Source organism: Ctenopharyngodon idella, chromosome 19 (genome assembly GCF_019924925.1).
Source record: "Ctenopharyngodon idella isolate HZGC_01 chromosome 19, HZGC01, whole genome shotgun sequence".
NCBI lineage: Eukaryota > Metazoa > Chordata > Actinopteri > Cypriniformes > Xenocyprididae > Ctenopharyngodon > Ctenopharyngodon idella.
Window position 1 is genome coordinate 3,372,736 of NC_067238.1, and position 25,269 is coordinate 3,398,004.

Below are 25,269 nucleotides of genomic sequence, written 5' to 3' on the forward strand. Positions count from 1 at the left end.
TCTATTAGTGAGGTTGCGAATTGCAATATAGAGAAGCTACAGTGGCCAACACAGGATGAAGTTGCCATCGTCTGAGACAGAAGAGAGTAGCCAGTCAAGCAAATACGCTCTGTAGAGCGTTTGTCCGTTTAGGGCTACTGTAGACACATGTCGGCGCAAAATGGTGACTTAATGTGTAAGGGAACCCGCGGTCTATGTACATAGAAATGGCTCATTCTAAGGTAATAAAACATAACGGTTCATTATGTAAGGTCTTTATACACCACTAAAAAACATAGTTATATATTGCATTTCTGTCAATAGATCCTCCTAATATTTACACATTGCACCTTTAAAGGCACAATACGTAAATTTTCAGCGCTAGAGGTCGCATTTTCAAAACAAAGGCGTAGCTTGATGATGCAGAGATTAAACGCGGAATCATGGGAGAAGTCTTCTTCACTTCACAGCCAGGGGAAAAGAATCCGACGGGACTCACTCAGGCAGAAATCATGTTCATGGTTAAACGTTACTGTAGTATGAAGCAGAACAAGGTCGAGTGCTGTGGGAGCTGAATCGCTGGAGCTATTGCTAATGAGAGACGAGCGCGACACACAGCTCGAGAGCAGCGGAACTTTTATTATGCCACAGTCGCCGCTTCTTCCGGTCAAACGGATGTGGGGTAATGCAGCGCTGTTATCATATTAGATACAAATGTATCATATTAGATACATTTGAGTGTGTTGAAAATGATGTTATAATGTTACTCTGTGCGTTCGCTCAGCTGCTGCTATGAGACATTGTTGCACACTGCAGTAAGCTAGATCAATATTAGAATATCATATTAATATAATCAAGAAAACGAGATTCAAACGATAAGACTAAATGTGTTGAGCTATATAACAATGATTAGTTTTCTGTCTATAAATGTATCCAAACAGTTGTTCCCTTGTCCGATAAAAGATATAATATAATAAAGCGTCTCTGGTGTTTCCATGGTTTCTACAAAATAAGGGTACATTTACACGACAATGATATGTTTAAAATGGAAAAGTTTTTCTTTTGAGTTTTCCGCGTACAGACGAAACCATTGTCAAAACGATCCCTATTCACACAAATTTTTGAAAACGACTAAAATGCTGTATTTTGCTGGCAGGCCATTAGATGGTGATGAAACACTATAAACTGAACATGTAATACGCATGTGCATGACCTCATCATTTTTCACAGATTTGCGTTTTTGTTGTTTACACGGAGATGTCTTCAAAACCTTGCAATTTGAAAAGTTTGCATTTTCAGGCCACCAAAATGCTGTTTTTGTGCAAATAAACGGCCAAAACGCATAAAAAGTTTTACGTTTTTAGTTGAAAACGGTGTTGGGTAAACAGCCCTTAAAACGAGAAATCGAGGGTGATGCAGGTATGATGTCATTGATAGGTGACGCACAAACACGGTCCATGTCCTGGTTAAAATTGCTTAAAATTTCCCTGGATTTAAACATTCTTGGAAACATCTGGGATAATGTAAGTACACAAGTCAACAAAATAGGCTATATAATACTCTTCTAGAGGTTTTGGGGTATTTTAATCCAAAAATCTTACATATTGTGCCTTTAATGGAAATTTAACGCAGTTTATACAAAAAGTTAATAATTGAAAAAATGAGACAACCAGACGCCATTTGCTGACTGAAACATGTGACTTAAAGAGTTCATGTGACTGTTTGATACGCATGCGGCATCCTTTTCTTACCCATATTTTGTTGCTTTTAATAATGCGCGGTAAGCAGTTTGCTAAAAGGCTATTACATTCCGTACAGAGATCCAGCTGCACGTTTGAATGACATTTAATGAGTGCGTCATGTGACCCACAGAAGCACATGCCAATTATCACATGAAGAGCGTTCTGGTTCTGTTCGGAATGTTTCATTGGATAAAGCTTCATGACTAACGCATCTAACAGGTGCGGCACTGTTTCCTTTGACATGAGTCAGCAACCTGTGCTCATGTTGAGAGTGCGTTTTGGGAAGCTGATGAACGGCATCCAAGAATCCTGCATGAATATTTAATTGGAAAGTGGATGCGGCTTTAATTGTGTTTGTGGGTGACGGGCCACATGACAATCCAAATACAGTCATCAGAGCAGAACCACAGCAGGAGCCCTGACTGACTCACTGCTCTTCATTCATTCACACACACTCGGCCTAGTATAAAATGCCTTCGAGGAGGGGGATAGTTGGACTGAGGATTTTAGGTTTTCGCAAGGCTGGAGTCCAATCCACATTAGTTGATTAAGCAACAGAGCAATTTTTAAAAAAGTATTTCTATCAAGATGCCCCCGGCGAATCCGCATCTGAATCACACAGGTGAGGAATTTATGATATCAGTCATGGAGCATTCTAAAATAACTGACGAATAAATATATTTTTTTTTGAAACAGACCATCTGCTTAATAATGTATGCGATATACGCAATAATTTAATAAAATGGATATCTCCAGCATCAAAATATATATGGAGCATATTTTTGTAATTTAGGCATTTTGTCACGCTAGCTATATTAAAGAATGCGCTATATGAAAAAAAAAAAAGAAAGCTTTTAATCTTATTAAATGTATTTCCCTACATGCTTAAGGAATTATGCAGATGCAAGTAATTGTAAATTGCTGTGTGTGAATGCTGTTTAAAACACTTGACGCAATTCACATTCATTATGCGCTGGCGTCAGAGATCAATTAAATGCCATTTACACGGCTCAGTGTCTCATTGTTCTCTTTTGTGGTCTCTGCTTGAGGTGTGAGAACAATAAGACACTGCGGACATGTGCGCTTCATGAAGCTCAAACTTCTGTCATCTGACTTTGAACATAGTCTGTCAACATCATTAGCTATAGAGACATTCATTGATGAGTTTATTTCTGGCATTTGAATACAAAAAAAAAAAAAAAAAAAAAAAATACGTGTACATGAATTTGCAGAGATAGAACCCTGCAAGTATGCATTTTGTATTCATTTATTTTATTTATTTTTTTATCGAAAGAAATGCACTTTATAAAGTGTATTTAAAGAAAAATACACTCTTTGTTGTTTGAGAAGCACTCGCTTTTGCTGCATACAAACGCCTGATCTAATTTTGGAAATAAAACAGATTATGGCGTTTCTGATGAAATGTCTTCAAAAGTCTAATAACCGCCTTCAGATTTCCCCCACACACATTAATTCTTACATTTAATAACTGGCCTATCGGAGAATTTACAGTATAGACCCTACTTATGTAGTTTTGTAGTGATAATTATCATAAATAACATAGTTTGTTATATAGGCCTACTAAATAACACCATGTTAAAAGTAGGCTATTAATAATGTTTTCGAAGAACATGTATATATTTTTTTTTTTTTTTTTAAGATGGATGTGATCATAAATGCCTTAAGATGCAACAAATAAGTGCTGGTCAAGCTTTATTGCTGTCCCAATGTCTATCCACTACGTGGTGTGTGTCAGCATGCTGAGGGTCATATAGGTTTAAGAGGGGAGGCCACTTCCTATTCCCCAAGCTTACTTGTTCTCAATCTGTGATTGGCCCATTGGCGAATTTGGACCCTCGCTGCAGAAATGTGCAATTCATCAGCTCAAGTTGAGCATCACGTAGACTTGACCTAAACCTGAGGGAGGTAGCCTAATAGAGGAGATGCTACAGTGACCCGTGTCCTATGATTCACCCAGGAATAAACACTGACCACTGTTTTATTATCTTTTTTCGTGGTGTGAACCAAGAAGAGGTTGAAGACATCCTGGAGACATGGCTGAAGGTGAGGTCGTGGGTGATCTTCCAGTGGGGGGTCAGTGAAGAGAGAGAGGAATAAAGAAGAGGGGGTGGGACGGATCTCCTGCATTGTCTTTCAGATTTGGGGATCTTTACAAAGGGCTCTTCCCAGAAGCCCTGAAATTTTCGCGTCTTTACCGCTAAAATGTATCCCAAATCTTTTGTTTGTTCGTTTCTTCTGGCGTCGGTAAAGTAGTGTTATTTGTTTTAGTTTGTTTAAGCTGGAGTTTTGAAATGTGGAGGAAAGTCTGAAGCTTTTTCAGTACGCGGGATTTATTTGGAAATTGATGGGCGAGATGGGTGAAATGGGCTCGGTTTATGAGCAATATTATACAGGTGAGCGGGTGCACATTTGTGCTTATATGATTAATTACTGAGAGTGCACGAGAACGCGCATTGAATGAACTTTCTATTTTTGTATAGTAGTATATAATTTAATGATGAAATAGAGTTGCCTACTTTAAGGGAGCTTAATGAAATATTGATTTTTAATAAAAAATGGATATCGTTTGAAAATCTTTGTCGATGTGTGACGAGTTTATACGGCTAAATATGACACACAGTGGAAAAAATAGGCCTATTCAGGTTTCTCATGACATGACTAATATTCCCTATTTTGGAATTTGCATTTCCCAGATTTAGGCTATTGATGATTGTAAATTAAGACATAAATGTATAGCCTATTTTTCTTGAGGGAGATTGAATGAATTATTGCGTTTTCGCTTGCAATGCTTTTAACAAAATCTGTAAAGAAATAAACTAAGAAAATTGTTGAAGTTACCTGTTGAAGTATTGATATAGGTTACCCTCATTACAACATAAGGAAATAGGCTATTTATTTGCCTTACAAACAAACATTTTATATTAGTTTTAAAGCATGGTTTTAAATAAGTACTGAAATAGAAAGTAGCTATATGTTCGCTAGGAGAAATACATTTCGAGACGCATTTCATTCAATAGCGTTTCGCACGTGTATTCTGGCATTTTCAGGCCAAGCGTGATGAATTCACTACATGTCGAAACAGCAACGTAAGAGCTCGCTTATTTATTTAGGCCTATTTTATAATTTTGTCCACTTTCGATAGCGAGATATTTGTTTTTGTAAAGTTATAGGCCTATACTTGTTTTTGTGCTTTTATTAAGGGGGCTGTGCGAAGACAGAGGAGGAGGAAGCCGCGAGCTCCGAGGAAGACTCGGGCTCGTTCCGTGGCACTGGGGTCTGTAAATGGTTTAACGTGCGGATGGGCTTCGGCTTCCTGTCCATGACCCATCGCGAGGACATCTGTCTGGACTCACCCGTGGATGTGTTCGTCCATCAGGTGAGAGCAAATTAATCCTGCCGTTTTTAATGGACGGGACCTGTATAAGGCCTTCCTCTGTCCCTTGTCATTTCACAGCTTTATTTTCTCATTTTAAACGACATAAACACTGGTTACTATGATAAACTAAATATTTTCAGTAATAGTTATCTTGTACCATTTATAAAGCTATAATTTAGCTACTAGTGTTTGGTGTTAATGCACACGAACGAATATTGACGCCTAAATTTTCGATAGGCTATCAAAACCTGCATTCTTAAAAAAAGGTTCTTCATTCGTTCAGCAAAGAAACCTCTTTTTATCAGCAACCATTTTTCGCTTAATAGGGTTGTTCAGCTGACTGTATGGTGATTTGTTACGTTTTAGATTGCGTTCGTTTCTGGTCTCTGTACTGGATGTTTTGTGTGTAGTGGACAATTATTAGAGTTTAAAACGAATCTTTTATTTGACATAGGACTTTAAAGCTTTAGTTTCTTTCTAATTGGGACCTTTATTTTTTTCACAAAGATGTTGTAGTTTTTTTGAACAATTTCTATGTTTAATTTATTTGGATAGGGTATCTGGTGGCACAGGTTTAGACTGTGATGTGTAACATCCTTTTTATGAGAATTGCAGGGGTCAGAAAGCACTTTCTGATTTTTTTTTTTTTTTTTAATAGCATGCCAAATTAAGCTAAAATGGCTAAAAATCTCTTCACTATACAGATATATATTTTATAAACATTATATAAATAAGTGCATTTTAGTACAAAATAAGTGCAAACTTTACAAGTGGGCCCACTGACCTCTTTATTTACTCAGTTTAGATATCCTTGGATTTAATTTTACATGCAGGCCTGTGCTTTTACATTCCTTCCAAAGACTGAAATGTTTGGCAAAACTAAAGTGATTGTTTTAGCTCTGGTATAGTTTGGTGAATTTCTGTTGATCAAACTGTCCCAAAAATATGCTATGTCTTGTCATTCATGTCTGAACTGTCGCTCATGCGCAGGGACACAGGTTCAAGTCCGGTCTGCAGCATGTCCTTGCAGCAAGTCTACTCACTAATTCCAACTTTCCTTCCATACCATCTTATAAATAGACAAACAGCCCAAAAATGAAACCACAATGAATATCTTAAATTTAAAATAACCCAGATTGGCTATACAGTGATTTCTTACAAAGTGCTATATTTTAAAAATTCTGTTGAGTTTATTGTCTCCAGCCCTGAACACTTACCTTCTCACTCAGCAATAATTTAACAAGCTATTGCCACAGAACAACCATCAAGTCGGCAAACAGTGGATCACCTATCACCCCGAGCCAAATGAGCTGCTGCCTCATGACTTGAGGTCATTGTGTAAAATTACCCAGAGATTAGAGCATCTTATGGGCAAGCAGCCCTACACATAGTGTCAAGTGATCTCTCTGTCTCTCTGGTCTTCGGTTACCTCCAGATTGGCTGTCTGGGAGGCTGAACAGAGGGTGTTAGGGCTTAGCATACATCGCCTGTAAGTATAATCGACTGCACATTATGATGTAAAACTGAGATGGGAACATCAGAGTAGCATGGTGTGTTTAGTCCCCTTCATCAACACCCTGAACTGATGACTGACTGCAGTAAAAGTTCAACAAGAAAATAATTTACTCACCCACATGTCATTCCAAACCTGTATGACTTTCAGGTGAATTATCCCTTTGAAGGAAAAAGAAGAAAAAAAAAAAAAAAGCCTACAAAGTATAACTATAAATGCATTAAGTTATGTTGATTTAATTAAATGATTTGAATGCAGGGAACATTAAAAGACATCATATACATCATACTGGAAAAAAGTGTGTTGGATTTACATGATTTAATCATGTACGTCAGTTCGACATGAATCAGTTAACACAAAAAATAATTTGTACATGTAAAACATGCTGTTTCAGTTATATCATCACAAAAGTCATTTTTGAGTACTTGATTGGTTCACATTCGACTTACCTCGAATGTGAAAAAAAAAAAAAAAAAAATTAAATGTTACCTTGTATGTAAAATGTTACCTTTTAGAGAATTAATTTAATTGGAAGCAAATTATTTTTGTTGTGTAGATCATAAATAATGGTTAAATCAGACGATCTGTTTTCCCTTTTGCTTTTTTGTTTTTTGTGGTTGTTTATGTAAACCTCACATCAAGGTTTTGTGTGAGTCTTCATAAACCAGCCAAATGGGCATAGTTATCACTTGTTGCTTATTTTAAAAATTGCCAGATATCAGACATTGAACCGGCTGATAAATCAATGCATGCATTTAGCACACATTAAGCAATACTTAAAATATACTTAAAGAAAGTAAGTGTAGTAAAGAACTCAATGATTCTCCCAAATTATGTCATAATTTGCTTATCCTCATTTCATTCGCTACATGTAAAACTTCCTTTCTTCTGCAGAACACAGGAAAAGAAGTGATACTTTTGAGAATCTTTTAAATGTCTTTATTTATACAATGAAAGTTAGGTGGATCCAGAATATCAGATATCTGTTTTCTGTGGAAGAAAAAAGTCATACATGTTTGGAACAACATGAGGATGAATAAATGACAGAATTTTAATTTTGGCCTTTAAGATCTTTAAGATCTGTTCAATATTTAAATGTAGGTTAACTGTGGCCAACATTTATAGCAATGCAGTGGGAATTTGACCTTGGTTGTTTGGAGAAAGATTTTTGGACATTCTTAGGTGGTTTGGTTTTGATAATCTGGAGGCAAGCAGTGCTCAAACCTACCTGAGTCTCTTTCTGTGGATGTATTGATAATGTTCAGAGTAGAGAGACTGTCATGGGACCTGCCAGGTTAAAAAGACAATGGCTGTCATTGTCAAACCCACAGAAGGAAATCCTGCCTTCTTTAAATCTCTGAATCACTGAATGAATAGTGTTTGTGTGTGAGGATGACCAAAAAGAGGGGTTAGTGGAGAGAGATTTCATAATTAATGGTGAAAAATAGTTGAAAGACATGCTGAGAGAGAATGTTGGGAATGGAGACCAAGAAGACTGAAAAAAAGGGGGAAGGGAGGGAGTATTTTGGGGGAGGGGGGTTGTTAGCTGAATTCATTGATAAAAAAAAACTCTGTAGTAAAAGAGGAGGGTGAGTGGTAGAGAAGGTCAAAGGATGGAGCCGCGGATGGTTTCAGGAAGCTTTGGCGGGGGTTGGGAGGCACTTGGGCCTGATTCCTTTCCCAGCGACCCCCCTCCTCTGTGAGATGGGTGTCAGAGTCAAGACTGACATCTTGTGAGAGCCAAAGTGTGGAGCACTGCAGACGTCTCACCTAGTGTAGCTAGCAGTGTTGGGAATTGCCACTTTGATATGATCAGCCTTTTAACAAACTACAGTTTAAAAAAGTTAAACAGTCCTTTTTACACAAATTGCAGGGGCAGATTATCAATTAATAAAGACTTATTTTCACTTGGCTCCTTGCACAATACTATGTTGTGATCTCAAAACGCTTTTAGTGTATGATTTGTAGACTAATCACAGTCTTCAATGTATGGCTTTTCTGACATGGTAAACTTGCTCAGTAGCTCACCTGGTACAGCACTGTACTTGTGATGTGGAGCTCTCGGGTACCAGTCCCATGAGACACAAGTCATGACACGATAAAAGAGCTCAAAGACTTGTAGAATCCAGCATGGTTACTTCATCAAATGTGTTTTTATTTATTGTTTGCTTTTGTTAACACTATTGGTTAGGTTTAGGAGGTTGGGTTTAGTGTTGGAGGTACGTTATTTTCAAATGCGATAGAGCATTAAAGGATGTATATGTGTAAGGTGTATATGACTTTCTTCTTTCTGATGAACACAATCGAATAAATATCCTGACACATCTGAGCTTTATAATGGCGGTTAATGGGACCCGTGAGTATGAGCTGAAGAAAAAGCTTCCATCCATCATAAAGGTGTACTTTACATGGCTCCGGGGTGTTAATAAAGGCCTTCTGAAGTGAAGCGATGCGTTTGTATTAAAAAAAAAATCCATATTTAAACAAGTTATGAAGTCAAATATATAGCGGAACTGGTGCTTGGTTAGTTCCATAAGTTGAATAGGGAAGGTGTAGGACATGCAGCGTAAGCTTTTTGAAGAATACGGAAGGCGATCTGGCGGAAGCACTTGCAAGGCGAGCATTTGTGTTTATAAAGCATATACATTTTTGTTTTTTTTGTTTTAGAAAATGACAGATCGTTTCGCTAGATAAGACCCTTATCCCTCGTCTAGTATCATTTAAAGCCCTTTGAAGCTGCATTGAAACTGTAATTTTGACCTTCAACCATTTGGGGTCCGTTGAAGTCCACTATAAGGAAAATAATCCTGGAATGTTTTCATCAAAAACCTTAATTTCTTTTCAACTGAAGACAGACATTAACAACTTGGATGACATGGGAGTGAGAAAATTATCAGGAAATTTAAATTTGAAAGTGAACTAATCCTTTAACCTTTTAGCGGCACTCACCGGACATTTCATTTCCGAACTGCTGCAATGCAACAACTAATGTAATAAAATGTTTCCAAATTAAATGTGTAAAATAAACAAGAAGAGCAGCATGGTGTTTTGCTCTTAGAAAGAATGTGTGGAATTTATTACAGACTATTAAAGAGTTTAATGTGTAAAAGACTAAAAGCATTCTTCTAAAGCATGTCCTCGTGAGAAGATAAGCAATTTTACTACAAAGGCACCAACGAAGTAAATTATTCGGTCCCACTTTGTGTCTTTAACTACTATGTACTAACATTTAAATTAATCATTTGATACAATGCACTTGTTGTGTACATGTTTTTAAATTGTACTTATATTATAAAAAAGTACCTGTATTTAAATACATTTGTAATTTCTGTATTTACATCTATAATTACACTGTTGAGCCTTCCCCTACCTCTTAACCCACCCTTAAACCTACCCATACCACCAAACCTGTCCATAAACTTACCCGTATCCCACCTCAGCATCAAAAGTGATTTGCAATACAACATGAACACATGTTTTGTACATAATAGTTAAAGACACCTAATATAAAATGTGACCATTTATTCTCTGAACGCCATGGCTGGAGTCAACTTGATACTATGTACACACATACATCAACTAGTCCGATATTTGGTCTCCAAGTTGTTGTTGTTGTTTGTTAAGAGTACAAGCAGAAGGTTGTTTTTAAAGGTAGATCCTTTCTCAAGCCCCATTTCCATGCGTCTGTAGAGCAAGTATCTCAGGAATGTGAGCTTCCCCCCACCTTTTCCCACAGCAAACCCAGTGCTTGATGGCCAGGGTGAGATTTAACCAGATGGCGTTATTTTGGGGAAGCTCATCTGCCCATCCCAGTCATTTCAATGGCACTTTCATTCCTTTTTCTTGAGAAACAATAAAGGTACACATGTGGTTTGAGTAACATCCAATCTGCCAAGATGCCACTCTCTTGTTGAATTTGGAAAGCGTAGATATATCCTTTGCTGCCAATGATATCTTACAATATTCTGCATGTAGGCTGCTGGTTTGAGCCTTCAGTTTTGGATACAGCCATTGATGGACACAGATCTTCAGTTAATTGGTGGAGAGACCAGATGAGGAAGCTGTTTTGATTTGAGTGTTATGTGAAGAGGTGGTTGTGATGGTGGCAGAGTGAAGGGGATGTAGCAACATTGTTGGGGGGAGGGAAGTTGGCGTTTTTACTGGTTCTTACAGAATTGCGCAGCTCTGAGAGAAAGGTTAATGCTGAAGTGTATTGACGATTCAATGTGGCGGATAATTAAACTTAATTTGTGGAGATGGCAAGCAGAAAGTGTGAATGTTACTAAAATGTGCAGTATACAACAGAGAAGACTGCACTAGTAGATAATGTATCCCACAGTGCCTTAAGCTACAATGTGACAAATCAGAAGTAATTTATTATCGTGTTTATTATTCAACTTTTTTCCCAAAAGTTAAAGACTTTTAACACAAAATTAAATTAATAAATGCAAAATAGTTTTTTTTTTTTTATTGCTCCGAACTGGATGGCACTCAAGTGCAACAACAAAGTAATATACCTACTACATTTAGCAGATTAGAGCTGGGTTATAGTTTACATTTTGCAAAGATACAAGCAATCAAGCAGTTGAGATTTGCTATATAGTATATCACCCTGAGAGTTCATAATAAATGATTTATTACATTGCATAAAAGTGATCTTTAACAGCTGCATATTTGCATGAATATATGTATATATTTTATTTTATATTCAATTTTTATTGAAAATAGTGTTTTTTTTTTTTTTTGGCAAGAGGAAGGGGCTGGTAATCATAAAAATGTGTATATCATGTAAATAAATGATTATAAATGTTTATAAATACAGCGCACCGCATAAATGAGTACACCCCCTCTGAACAAATACAAAAGATGTATTTTCTTTATGATCACTAATACAATTCATGGAAAGATGGCAAAACTGAAATGTATTAAACATATACTTAATAAAAACTGAGAAATATGCCATTAATATCCATACAATAAGTAAATCAGCCAGTTTTTTAAATGAAGGATTGCAGAAATGAGTACACCCTAGATTTAATTCAACAAATGTGTAATATTCTAGTACTTAGTATGTCCTCCATCATTTTGAATATACTGCTCTGACTCTTCTTGGCAGTACAGTTTGTACAAGTTCATGACAAATTGTCACATCTGTCCTGTTTAACTCCCGGATGATGACCTCCTTAAACACCCTGATCTTTAATGGGGATTGTTGCTCAACCCGTCTCTACAGAATCCCCCACATGTGCTCAAGACTCAAGAGTGTTAAGATTGGGTGAAATACATGTGCACAGAAGGTTTTTCACCTTGGGAGAATGCATATCATCATTGTCATGTTGAAAAAATGCCCAACAATGCAGGGCATGAGGAGATGGTAGCATCTTCTGTTTCAGGTTTATGTATTGCATTACACCGTCATTGTTTTTGAATTTCTGTGTTACTTTTGCTATATTTTCACACTTAAAACAATGATTTGGTAATCCTCTTGTACCACTGTCCTCTTTTGTGCTAAGAAATAAGTCTCCTGACAGTTCTCTCCCAAGTGATTCCATTGTTGTCAGCATTAAGTCTGAAAATGAGTCAGTGGGATATAGAACACTTATTTGTCAAGAAATTACTACTTTTTAAATGTTTTGGTTCAACATACTTATCTCTAGATCAAAAATTGGCTTAAAGGGTTAGTTCACCCAAAAATGAAAATTATTCCATGATTTACTCACCCTCAAGCCATCCTAGGTGTATATGACTATCTTCTTTCAGACTAACACAATCTGAGATATTTTTAAAAATATCCTTAGTCCTCCAAGGTTTATAATGGCTGTGAATGGCTGCCCAGATTTTGAAGACAAAACAACTGGATCCATCCATAAAAAAAAAAATAAAATAAAGAATCCATACGACTTCAGGGGGTTAATAAAGGCCTTCTGAAGCGAATTGATGCGTTTAAGAAAAAAAGCAATGCATTTGTGTAAGTCCAAAAAGCGTTAACTTCCACGACGTAGTACACAATGCTATGACATTCTACACTACGCCATAATGTACTATGCTATATCTTACAATATAACGCATAGTACGTTATGTCATTGTGTAGAACGTCATGGCATTGTGTACTACATCGCGGAAGTAAACGCTTTTTGGACGTACGTCGATGGCTGTCACGTCGGAAGCTCATTATTTTACTTTATAAAGTTTTAAGTAAGGATATTTGTCTTACACAAACACATCTGTTCGCTTCAGAAGGCCTTTATTAACCCCCTGGAGTCATATGGATTCATTTTTTTATGGATGTATGCATTTATTTTGTCTTTAAAATCTGGGCAGCCATTCATAACCATTATAAAGCTTGGAGGGCTAAGGATATTTTTAATTATATCTCCAATTGTGTTCGTCTGAAAGAAGATAGTCATATACACCTAGGATAGCTTGAGGGTGAGTAAATCATGGGATAATTTTCATTTTTGAATTAACTATCCCTTTAAACTTACACCAGAAAACTAAATAAATTTTTCTTTAGTAACTTTCAGGAGGATGTACTCCATGTACGCAACACAACATTTTATCACTTTGATAAGAAAATTTTATTTTCCTGAATAATTTTGACATGCTTTTTTGATAATTGATCAAGCAGACTTGTTGGAACATTATATCTCTAAAGAACCCTAACATGTCTTCTAAGTAATTGAGTAATTGCTGACTTTAAGTTTCAGAGGGGGTGTACTCATTTATGCTGTGCACTGTATGCAGTGTATACACACATGATTAACAACCCTAAATCAGCATCATAATGTACATATGACCCAAGCATCTACAGCAGTGTTTCTACCATATCTCTGCAGAGCAAGCTTCATATGGAGGGTTTCCGCAGTCTGAAGGAAGGGGAGGCTGTGGAATTCACCTTCAAAAGATCCTCTAAGGGTCTGGAGTCCTTATGGGTGACAGGCCCAGGTGGGGCACCATGCGTAGGCAGCGAGAAAAAACCCAAGGGTGCCCAAAAGCGCCGTTCAAAAGGAGATCGGTGAGTGCTATTCTGTACTACAACATTTCCACTTACACTATATGATGAATGCTTCATGCAGTTATACAGATTCATCAATCTGATAATTGAGTTTTCACATTCATGCTTTTACCCATCCTCCACCTACAGTAGGCAATAAGGTCAATGCCATTCTCAAATATATTACTCACCCTCATGTCGTTCCACACCCGTAAGACCTTCATTCATCTTAAGAACACAAATTAACCCTTTGACGCGTACGATCACACCGGTGTGATTAGAGCGTTCAGCGCCTCACGTGATCAACTGCCAAATTCAAATGTGCTTGCGCGCTTTGGCTGGCACTAAACTAGAGACGGACGCGCGCAGCGCTTTCATATATCACATACAGTGGGTACGGAAAGTATTCAGACCCCCTTAAATTTTTCACTTTGTTATATTGCAGCCATTTGCTAAAATCATTTAAGTTCATTTTTTTTTCCTCATTAATGTACACACAGCACCCCATATTGACAGAAAAACCCAGAATTGTTGACATTTTTGCAGATTTATTAAAAGAAAAACTGAAATATCACATGGTCCTAAGTATTCAGACCCTTTGCTCAGTATTTAGTAGAAGCACCCTTTTGATCTAATACAGCCATGAGTCTTTTTGGGAAAGATGCAACAAGTTTTTCACACCTGGATTTGGGGATCCTCTGCCATTCCTCCTTGCAGATCCTCTCCAGTTCTGTCAGGTTGGATGGTAAACGTTGGTGGACAGCCATTTTTAGGTCTCTCCAGAGATGCTCAATTGGATTTAAGTCAGGGCTCTGGCTGGGCCATTCAAGAACAGTCACGGAGTTGTTGTGAAGCCATTCCTTCGTTATTTTAGCTGTGTGCTTAGGGTCATTGTCTTGTTGGAAGGTAAACCTTCGGCCCAGTCTGAGGTCCTGAGCACTCTGGAGAAGGTTTTCGTCCAGGATATCCCTGTACTTGGCTGCATTCATCTTTCCCTCGATTGCAACCAGTCGTCCTGTCCCTGCAGCTGAAAAACACCCCCACAGCATGATGCTGCCACCACCATGCTTCACTGTTGGGACTGTATTGGACAGGTGATGAGCAGTGCCTGGTTTTCTCCACACATACTGCTTAGAATTAAGGCCAAAAAGTTCTATCTTGGTCTCATCAGACCAGAGAATCTTATTTCTCACCATCTTGGAGTCCTCCATGCAGGCTTTCATGTGTCTTGCACTGAGGAGAGGCTTCCGTCGGGCCACTCTGCCATAAAGCCCCGACTGGTGGAGGGCTGCAGTGATGGTTGACTTTCTACAACTTTCTCCCATCTCCCGACTGCATCTCTGGAGCTCAGCCACAGTGATCTTTGGGTTCTTCTTTACCTCTCTCACCAAGGCTCTTCTCCCCCGATAGCTCAGTTTGGCCGGACGGCCAGCTCTAGGAAGGGTTCTGGTCGTCCCAAACGTCTTCCATTTAAGGATTATGGAGGCCACTGTGCTCTTAGGAACCTTAAGTGCAGCAGAAATTTTTTCGTAACCTTGGCCAGATCTGTGCCTTGCCACAATTCTGTCTCTGAGCTCTTCAGGCAGTTCCTTTGACCTCATGATTCTCATTTGCTCTGACATGCACTGTGAGCTGTAAGGTCTTATATAGACAGGTGTGTGGCTTTCCTAATCAAGTCCAATCAGTATAATCAAACACAGCTGGACTCAAATGAAGGTGTAGAACCATCTCAAGGATGATCAGAAGAAATGGACAGCACCTGAGTTAAACATATGAGTGTCACAGCAAAGGGTCTGAATACTTAGGACCATGTGATATTTCAGTTTTTCTTTTTTAATAAATCCGCAAAAATGTCAACAGTTCTGTGTTTTTCTGTCAATATGGGGTGCTGTGTGTACATTGAGGAAAAAAAATGAACTTAAATGATTTTAGCAAATGGCTGCAATATAACAAAGAGTGAAAAATTTAAGGGGGTCTGAATACTTTCCGTACCCACTGTTGCAGTGTTTTCAACCAAATAATGTTTATTTTAGGTTTCAGACATTTAAATACACATGAGTACTAACAAAACAATATATTTAGAGTTTGTATAATACACAATGATGTCTATAGAAGCGGAAATAACAACCCTTTCCATTATAATTAGACGACACGTTTTATTCATATCAGATACACATTGTGAAAGTAACTTTAAAGTTTACTCTTTTCTTCCCCAGTTCACCGACTCACTTACTTTCATGTATTTCAGGAGAAGTGTTGTAAATCGTGTTGTAAATCCAAAAGATCCGATTCTCTGTGCTGCGCAAACTAACATGGCGGCGCCCATCGCGCATATGGCTCAACTAATGCGATCATTATAAAGGGGTTTAAACAGCAAAACACATCCACTTGCACATATTTGACAATCGGAATATCAGACATTTCATGCTATAGCTAACAAATTTGTCAATATTTTGAATAAAAAAGGAAAAATTAAATAAAAGCAGATTATCAGTCATACAGTGCTGTGGTGTGTTATGTGACAAGCAATGACACGTCACCAAGGAAACAATAAAGTGATACGTTCTAAATAACGGTCGCCTTAAAAAAAACTCGTATATTTTAAACTTACGTGCGAAAGGGTTTATGACTCGTCACAGCAATTTAACCGACACTTTGTGAAATATGTCCTGATCATGTTCTTGACAGGTGAGATTCACCGATTCACCTGTTAGGATGTTGGTTTTGGTTAAACTACCCTCACTCTTACTAGCTACTGATATTTTTAGGTTATATATAAATGTTCAGGATGTTGCTTTTGAATTGCTTTGACACAGTATCTCGAAGAGCATTTCCTTCCCCCACCCTGTGCGTTGGTGACTTGACCTGCTGAATCAATAGGTTGTTTAAAATCTCATAGCTCAGAATTTAGGCACACAGAGTCACCCACCCCCCACAGCAGAACTGCAGGTTATTGATAAGCACCTCCCACAATCCTCAGCTGTATCTAATCACAGTGGTTAGTTGAGTGTGGATTTGAACTGATCAAAGCAATTGCAGATTTGGCAATTATGCATGAATGACAGTGTCATAAGCACAGATACGCAGCAGTGCCTTGTTGCAGTAGTGACAGTCCTGTAATGTCTGCGAGAGCAGCTGCCTTAATCAGCAAACGCAACATGTTCAACATGACAATTTTCCGTTTAGTAAAATGTACTTTCTCCTGCTGCTTATCATTGCTACTCCATCTTTCTCTCTGTCTGTACCTCCTGATGGAGGATCAGATCCTGTCCATTTAATTAATAACAGATGTAGGTGCCTGAGAAAGGTCAGAGGTGAATGCTGCCATAGCAACCCTGAGGTGTGATGTATGTGAACTGGGTGGGGGTGGGCAGGAGAGAGCAGGGATCAAAGTGCAAAGGTCATGCTGCATATTGAAACAAAGAGCCAAAGAGATGCCCCACCTCCTCCAAAGCACACCTCCTTCCTCTGGCCGATCAATAACTCCCCCCTCGTTCTGCTGCAGGAGACAATGTAGTAGAGAGCTGATGGGCTTAAATGCACAGGAAGTTTTCATTTAAATGAATAGCCAGCCCAAAAATGGAAATGTTTTTTTTTTTTTTTCTTTTTTTTTAAAGTGACACTGAAATATTGTACAAAATCTGAATTGTAAATAAGTTGTGAATCAGTTATCATACTAAACTCTTATTTATTTACTTATTATATATTATATATATTATAATAAGTCGTGAATAAGTTATACTAAACTCATATTTATTTATATATTTATATTCACATAAATAAATAAACAAATAAATAAATATGTAAATAAGAATTTAGTATGATAACTTAATCATGACTTATTTACGTTTCAAATAAATAAGTTGTGAAGAAGTTATCATAATAAACTCGTATTTATTCACATTATTTATTTATTTGAATCGTAAATAAGTCATGAATAAGTTACAAGTTATACTAAACTCATATTTATTCACATTTATTTATTTATTTATTTATTTATTTATTTATTTGAATCGTAAATAAGTCGCCAACAAGTTATCATACTAAACTTTATTTATGTGAATCGTAAATAAGTCATGAATATGTTATCATACTAAACTCATAGTTATTCACATTATTTATTTATGTGAATCCATAAATAAGTCGTGAATAAGTTAGGCTATGCTAAACTCATATTTATTTACATATTTATATTCACATAAATAAATAAATAAATAAATAAATAAATATGTAAATATGAGTTAATCGTGCTTATTTACTTTTCAAATAAATAAGTTGTGAATCATACTAAACTCATATTATTCACATTATTATTTGAAACTTAAGTCATGAATGTTATCATACTAAACTCGTATTTATTTACATATTTTATTTATGTGAATCGTAAATAAGTTGTGAATAAGTTATCATACTAAACTCACATTTATTTATTTATTTATTTATTTGTGAATCGTAAATAAGTCATGAATATGTTATACTAAACTCATATTTATTCACATTATTTATTTGAATCGTAAATAAGTCGCAAACAAGTTATCATACTAAACTATGTGAATCGTAAATAAGTTGTAAATAAGTTATCATACTAAACTCACATTTATTCACATTTATTTATTTATATGAACCGTAAATACGTCGCAAACAAGTTATCATACTAAACTATGTGAACCGTAAATAAGTTGTGAATAAGTTATCATACTAAACTCATGTTTATTCACTTTATTTTATTTATTTATTTATTTATTTATTTATTTGTGAATCGTAAATAAGTCATGAATATGTTATCATACTAAACTCATATTTATTCACATTATTTATTTATTTGAATCGTAAATAAGTCGCAAACAAGTTCTCATACTAAACTGTGAATCGTAAATAAGTTGTGAATAAGTTATCATACTAAACTCACATTTATTCACATTTATTTATTTATTTGTGAATCGTAAATAAGTCACAAACAAGTTATCATACTAAGCATTTATTTATTTGTTTGTTTGTTTGTGTTTAAGTCACTTGTAAATAAGTCATGACTTGCAAGTAAGCTATCATACTACTCAAATTTATTTTGAGGTAAACCATATAATACTCATCTCAAATTTATTAATGTATTTATTTTATTAAATGACTCTCAAATAAGTCATGATGAATAAGTTCATACTAAACTTGTTTGTTTGTTTTGTTTATTAGTTATTATATATCACTTGTAAATAAGTCATAAGCTATCATACTAAACTCAATTTTTTATATATTATATGTAAATCATGAATAAGTTATACTAAAGTTATTTATTTATTATTGTTCATATTTATATAATTAATTAATTAAATTAATTAATTAGACATCATAATCCTTTTTGGAGCTCAGTTGTGTCAGTCCTCATTCAACGTCACTGTTCACCCTGCTCTTTTTTTTTTTTTTTTTGTCATTTCTGCTCAACATCATAAGGGTTAATAAATTTGTCTTGGATTCTGTGGTGCTGTAGATGTACACAAAACATTATCATTCTCCTTTTAAATCATTATCTAAATAAGACAGGATAATAATGCCATGTAAAACATCTCACATACTAGCATCTCAAACTTTATTTATTTTTTTTTATTTTTTTATGTTTTAAGAAAGCTGTGCTTACTAGTCATATTGCAGTTCCATTTGGTTAAGCAACAAGATGTCTGCCTCATACACATAAACGCTTCACATGCTAAATACTAATTGGCTCTTGCCTTTTTTGCTACTCTGGAATAATTCATCACAGTGTCCCTTGATTTCAAACGTTTGACTGCCCCCTAGTGGTCTTTCTTGCAAATAACACCTTTGTTTTCCCGCACTATTTACAGATGCTTCAACTGTGGAGGGCCAAATCATCATGCCAAAGAATGCCAACTGCCACCTCAGCCAAAAAAGTGCCATTTTTGTCAAAGCATCTCCCACATGGTGGCCAACTGTCCAATCAAAGCACAGCAGTTGTCACCAGGATCTCAGGGAAAATCAACAACCTCAACAGGAGAAGAAGAGGACATGAGCCACACCCCCTTACCTCCGGAGAGCTCTGATTAGTTAGGGAAAATTGTCAGGGAAACACAAGCACCAATCAAAAAATGTCAGTGGAAAGCTGCTTTTGGAACTAACTCAGGTTTTTCTTTTTCAAACAGCAGAAATGAATGTCCCCTCTTACTTTTGTACTTTAGTCAGGAAACTAAAACCAGATTAAATTAATATAGAAAGTTATACTAAGAAAATACGATCACTATCCTATCCATCTTTATTGTTATCCATCATGTTCGTAAAAATATCTGTAACTCAGCTTTGTGATAGGTCTTTGTCTATTCACAGAATTTATTTAGGATTAATTAGATTACAGATATTTCACAGAGATGATGATGATGAAACGCATGTTTCCGAGGGCAAATCTCACGAAAAACACGTTTAAGTCAGAAGCTTATTTTGAATTGTAGGACCATAATTTTTTTTTTTTTCTTGGCAATTAATCAAGTTTCCTTCCCAAATTCTAAATATTATCCAGAGTTAATCCATATGTATATGTTGCAATTTTATTTTATTTTACTCATATTTTAAAACAGTTGTTGCATTGCATTGCAAAAAAAAAAAAAAAGAAAAAAAAAAAGATTAAATTATATGTTGCTTAAACAATAATCCCATTTTTTTTTTTTTTCTTTTGATTATAGGGTAAAATGTATGTAGTACAGAACTACTTGACAGGTTTTGTGAGATCTGCCTTAAAAGTGTGAAGCAAGTGTGAGAGAGAAATATTTTTATTTTCTGCCTTAGCTAGCAAAGTGTCTTAGATTTGTACCGAAACAATCAAAATGCGTCACGTTGACAAATTGCAAATAGCCTGGATATTACACTGGTGAAATGCATATGTCTTTGTGCTTAGGTACAAATGGTCTTTTGTTTTCTAATGACAAAATTAGCAATCATAGAAATCATACTGAATTTCCTTTTTTCTTTTCTTGCTGATGTTGTCTGAGACTCTTTGATTGTTCTAATCCACAGGCCAAATGAATGTTAAAAGTTTGTGTTCGTGCAGATTATACATCAGTCTCTTTGTATCACCAGTGGAAATATTTTGACTGCACTGTTACTAGTTAGTTACTATGCGAAAGACACAGCGACTTTCTTAGATTATTAATGCTGTGTAATTGTCACGGAAGGCTCTCTCACATTTAAAAATCTGGGAAATTATAGGAAATGTCCTGAAGACATTTGAAAACAAGAGCCAAGACAATAGCACATTTTTTTTTAATGATCATCTTTTTTCTTTCCAAGTGTTAAATGAGACTCAAATGATGTGCCAGGTTTGTCAAAGCATATTCCAAGAAGAGATCCTGACTTGATCTCCCATTATTGTAAATAACAATTGTAAACTTTTTTTTTTTTTAATCCACTGTTATTTATTTGTAGCAACACAAACTGACCTCAAACTCTGTGACGTTGCGATGGACTCAGTTTGCTCTCAGTCACAACAAGAGCTAAATTCTTTTGCTAGTTATTTTGTAGTCTAATAATGTTTTTAACTGACAGCTGGGGACAAGTATTCACAGTGTTTAAAATATGCTGATTTTGTGATGCACTCATTTTTATTTATGGCCTAAAAAAACAGTATTTTAATGATTTATCCCCATGTCTGCATGAAGTTCATGTTTGTTCTCTTTTTGACGGGGAGCAACTGAGCTGTCAAGCTTCACTGTGTTTGAGGAAAGCATAGTCTTTGCCAAATGAAAGCATAATGAATTGTGTATTCTTTTAGCCTTTTTGTATATTTGACATAGTCCTCAAACTTTCAGAAACTCGGTGGGAAAAAACTAAACTAAACACTTGTATCAGTACTACCATTACTTAATAATGCTTGCAGCAAAGCACAAACTTATGCAAACTGACTTAGCAAAATTTTCAATCCCAAACAAGACAGGAACGGTCATTTAAAATAATCACTGCATGTGTTGAACACGGGTTTAATGTAATAATGCTTAGTAACCTCAAAACTAACAGCACATCTCCAAAGGTTATTGGTTTTAGTATTTTATTGCATGGAAGTAGGTGTTAGAGTAGTTTAATATAGGGTTGGGTGGATGGGTCTTGCCTCAAACAACCTGTTGAAAACTTGAAGTTTTCAGTTCAAGGGATGTAAAGGTTTCTTTCTGATTGTATCTTAGTTCATGCCATTATTGTATATTACATTATCATTTCAATATTTTTATTGTATTGTTTTTAATGTTTATTTAAAGTGAGAACAAGATACTTAACTTGTTTTGAATCTATACAAATCTACCTCAGGGTGTGTTGAAATGTATTAAATGGACGTTGTTACCAGAACATTGTCCATTTAAGTGTGTATGTGATGCGTGTGTGATTTTTAGTTTTATTTTTCTAGGTTTAATGTATTTAATTTGGGAGGTGTGATCATTTAAAATGTAGCTGCACTGTTTAAACTCAGAGTTTTGGTCAAAAGTGTTTGAATTTTTGGTTTACATTTAGACCAACTCACAAGTGCAACTGTAATATTGCTCCAGTTGTCTTTTTTTTTTTTTTTTTAAATCTTTTTTTTCAATCTTTTTTACTGTAATGTACTCTGAGATTGTCAACTCAGGAATATGTGTTAATTATTTCTTGTTTGTTTCTAATGAAGAGGATAATCAATGTTGGTGACCTTGATTGTTTTATTATAATTATTGCTTCTCTGATTTTTGCTCACTGATGCTCAGGGTTCCAAATGCTGCACAAATATGAAGCCCTGCTCATGTTTAGTTAGCATTTCCTTTGGTTTTCTTGCATTCTCATTGCAGGTGGTAGACTGTGGTCAAGACTGTGTGTTTCATGTGTGTTCGATGAAGACAATTATGTTTTGTGTTCCAGTGACCAAAGAATGTAGCCACATTGAATATGGCAAACAAATTGCGTGGAGCTCGGTTTATGGAGTGTCCTCTGCATTGATCCATGTTAATTGGTTTCAGAGAGAACTATTTCATTTTCAGTTTATTGTGACAAAGCATGCAAAGAATGTTGTGCCCAAAAATGTGCTTTAGTGTTGACAACTGCTAGTGAATAAATATCTTTTTATGGTTATGCTGGCATTTTATTACTTTCACAAGTGGTGTTGGGTGAGTGTGGTGTGGCATTGGTTAACAGAGGGAGGTGATTCTTTTAAAAGAGTTTTGTTTATAGCAAGTATTGGAAACTTGCCTCCTCGCTTTTATTTTATTTTCTTTCTTTTTTTAGTTCTCTATATCTGTTATATTCCTGCTATGAACTTCATTTTCTTCAGTGAAACTAAAAAGGCACAATAAAAATATTGTTCACAAGTGGTGTCATCTTGATTTTTCATGCACACATGACATTTCATCTCAAGCATGTTTTTCACTGATAATGAACATAAATATATACAGATTATATGTAATATAAACAAGATTTGAAATTGGTAGATAAAGCTTTAAAAATGAGGCCATGTGAGCTTACGAGTCTCTGTATACCTATTTATATATTATCAACTATATAAACTACACCACTTTCACATCTGCATAGAGCAAACGCCAGAGCCCATCCCCACTGGTCCCCCCCTCTAAGTCTCCTGTGTCTCTGCTGGTCCTGCCAAGCTCTAAGTCTCCTCCTGTGTCTCCAGAGTTACCACCCAGCCTCCCTTTCCTGCCTCCTCTTCCAAAGTCCGCCAGTCCATCGACCCTGCTTCCGCTGTTTCCCTTCAGCTCCTCAGTTCCTCCATTATTAACGCCAGTATGCTGCATGGACGCACCTCCGCCTTGGAAATAGGATCCCCTGGCTGCACCTCCAGATGTTGAGTCCATTGCTCCATCTCGGCTTGCCGATCTATCGGCTCCACCTTGGCTCCTCCCTCCCTTGGCTTCACCTGGGACCATTGTCCTTACGGCTCCACCGGGCTCTCTAGTCCCTTCAGCTCCGCCTTGGTCAGACGTTGCTCTGACTGCGTCACCTGCCTCCACCCACTTTGGCTCCGTCTTACCTTAGACTCCGCCTTGTCCTCAGTCACACCGGTTCAAGCCTCAGTCCTCTAGCACCCTGGCTCCACCTTGGGCGCTCATCGCTGTGGCTCCACAAAGGTCTCCAGAGCCATCCATGTTGCATGGGCTCATCGGCTCTTTGGCTCTACCTCGGTCTCCACCTCCATTGGCTTTGTCTCCATCAGTTATCCCCCTGGTGTCGTCAGTCAAGACTCCACCATGGCTCATCCCTCCCTCAACTCCGCTGTGGGCCATCGTCCTGGCTGTGGTCTGGGTCCCCACCTTGCTCCTCCTGCTCCTGGCTCCTCCCACCGTCATTACCACCCTGGCCTCTCCCACTGCCCGGCCTCTCAGTTCCTGCCTTTCGCATGCTCCACGTCCTCCTCCAGAGCCCCCACCCTCCCTCCTCAGATGGACTGTTACAGCACAAGGACGCGCCTTCCTGGGGGGAGGAGAATTGTAACATATATATTATGTTGTGTTCTGTTTTTGTTTTCTCTCTGTTTCCTGTGTTTTGACTGAGTTCCCAGTTATTGTTAGTTTCCCTGTTTGTTAGCTAACCTGGGGAACTAATTCTCTATTTTGTCCCAGAATTGTACACAAACAATGTGGTACATGGATACGATTTTTTTTTTTTTTTTTTTGAAGAGGTGTCTGATGCTGCTCATGCGCAGCAAGCTGAAAATATAGACCACTTTGAGTTAGACTCAAATTTTGGAAAAAACAAAAAACAACTTAATGGTCAGCATACATAACATTTGTGGCTGGAAAGATTGAACACATTTGTAGACAAGATCCTGTCAACCCACGCAGAGAAGCAGGAGGTTGATAATTGGACTCTAAAGGAGGCTGCACATTCGATTAGAGGCTGTATGCACATACGCTTTACTTCAACCACTGGAGGCTGAACTGAGCAGGGATGATGATTTCCACAAAATGCCAAGCAATAGCCTACTACAGAAACATTGCTATATTTGATCAAGGTTGTACAATGTATGCAGGAGTGTAGGCCACAAATAGACCGATTGTAGCCTATTTTTTGGATCTCAATTTAATAAACCTCGCTGAAAAATCCAGCATTGCTGGTCACCAGCCTAAGTTATGTTTTGCATTCACCAGCATATGAAGCAGGAGCGCTAGTGGACCAGCTACACCAGCTCACATTTAATATTTCTTTAAAGGTTGGATTTTTGGATCATATTTAGCCTATCAAGGGTGCCAAATTAGTCAAAGGCACTGTGTATGTTTTTAAAATGTATGTTGTTGTCTATCAAATTTGTCTGATGTTTGCTCCCTTGTTCTTTATTAGGTAATATAGGCCATCACCGAATATTTTTATATTATTCATATTATTAGATAGGCCTATTATATGCAGTAAATATTGTATTGCTGCTGTAAAACCACAAAACATAATATCTTAAGTCTTATAAAAAACTTTCAGATTTTTTTCTTAGGATGACAGTGACGATCATATAAAAATCCTGTTAGCCTAGTAAAATAAATGTAGCTCCAAGGCTATAGCCTCTTTTGGCGGAAAATACCGTTACTATGGTAAAATTTTGTTTGGGGTATGTATGATGTGTATGGCAGAACACGGCTGGTGTGTTATTAGAGACAGAGAGAGAGGGCGTTGTTTCTCACTTTCGCTACAC

General features: G+C 36.8%; 1 protein-coding gene across 3 annotated transcripts; it reads left to right on the plus strand.

Annotated features, from left to right (window-relative positions):
• The first annotated feature begins 1,825 nt into the window (after positions 1–1,825).
• lin28ab (lin-28 homolog Ab) lies at positions 1,826–22,709 on the plus strand. 3 transcript variants are annotated; one of them, XM_051871952.1, is made up of 5 exons: positions 1,826–2,343; positions 3,754–3,785; positions 4,943–5,118; positions 13,468–13,646; positions 19,460–22,709. In XM_051871952.1, exons 2-5 carry the CDS (start codon positions 3,776–3,778, stop codon positions 19,677–19,679), a joined length of 585 nt encoding a protein of 194 aa, XP_051727912.1. In that variant the 5' UTR covers positions 1,826–2,343; positions 3,754–3,775; the 3' UTR covers positions 19,680–22,709. The 3 variants fall into 3 exon arrangements, with proteins under 3 accessions (XP_051727912.1, XP_051727911.1, XP_051727910.1); XM_051871951.1 differs by lacking the exon at positions 3,754–3,785 and having other exon boundaries at positions 1,832–2,343; XM_051871950.1 differs by lacking the exons at positions 1,826–2,343; positions 3,754–3,785 and adding an exon at positions 3,876–4,135.
• The last annotated feature ends 2,560 nt before the right edge of the window (positions 22,710–25,269 follow it).

Coding starts and splice junctions, on each gene's coding strand:
- lin28ab (XM_051871950.1), top strand. CDS start 4,087: ATGGGCGAGATGGGTGAAATGGGCTCGGTTTATGAGCAATATTATACA. Junction 5,119..13,467: donor TGGATGTGTTCGTCCATCAG/GTGAGAGCAAAT, acceptor ATATCTCTGCAG/AGCAAGCTTCATATGGAGGG. Junction 13,647..19,459: donor CGCCGTTCAAAAGGAGATCG/GTGAGTGCTATT, acceptor CACTATTTACAG/ATGCTTCAACTGTGGAGGGC.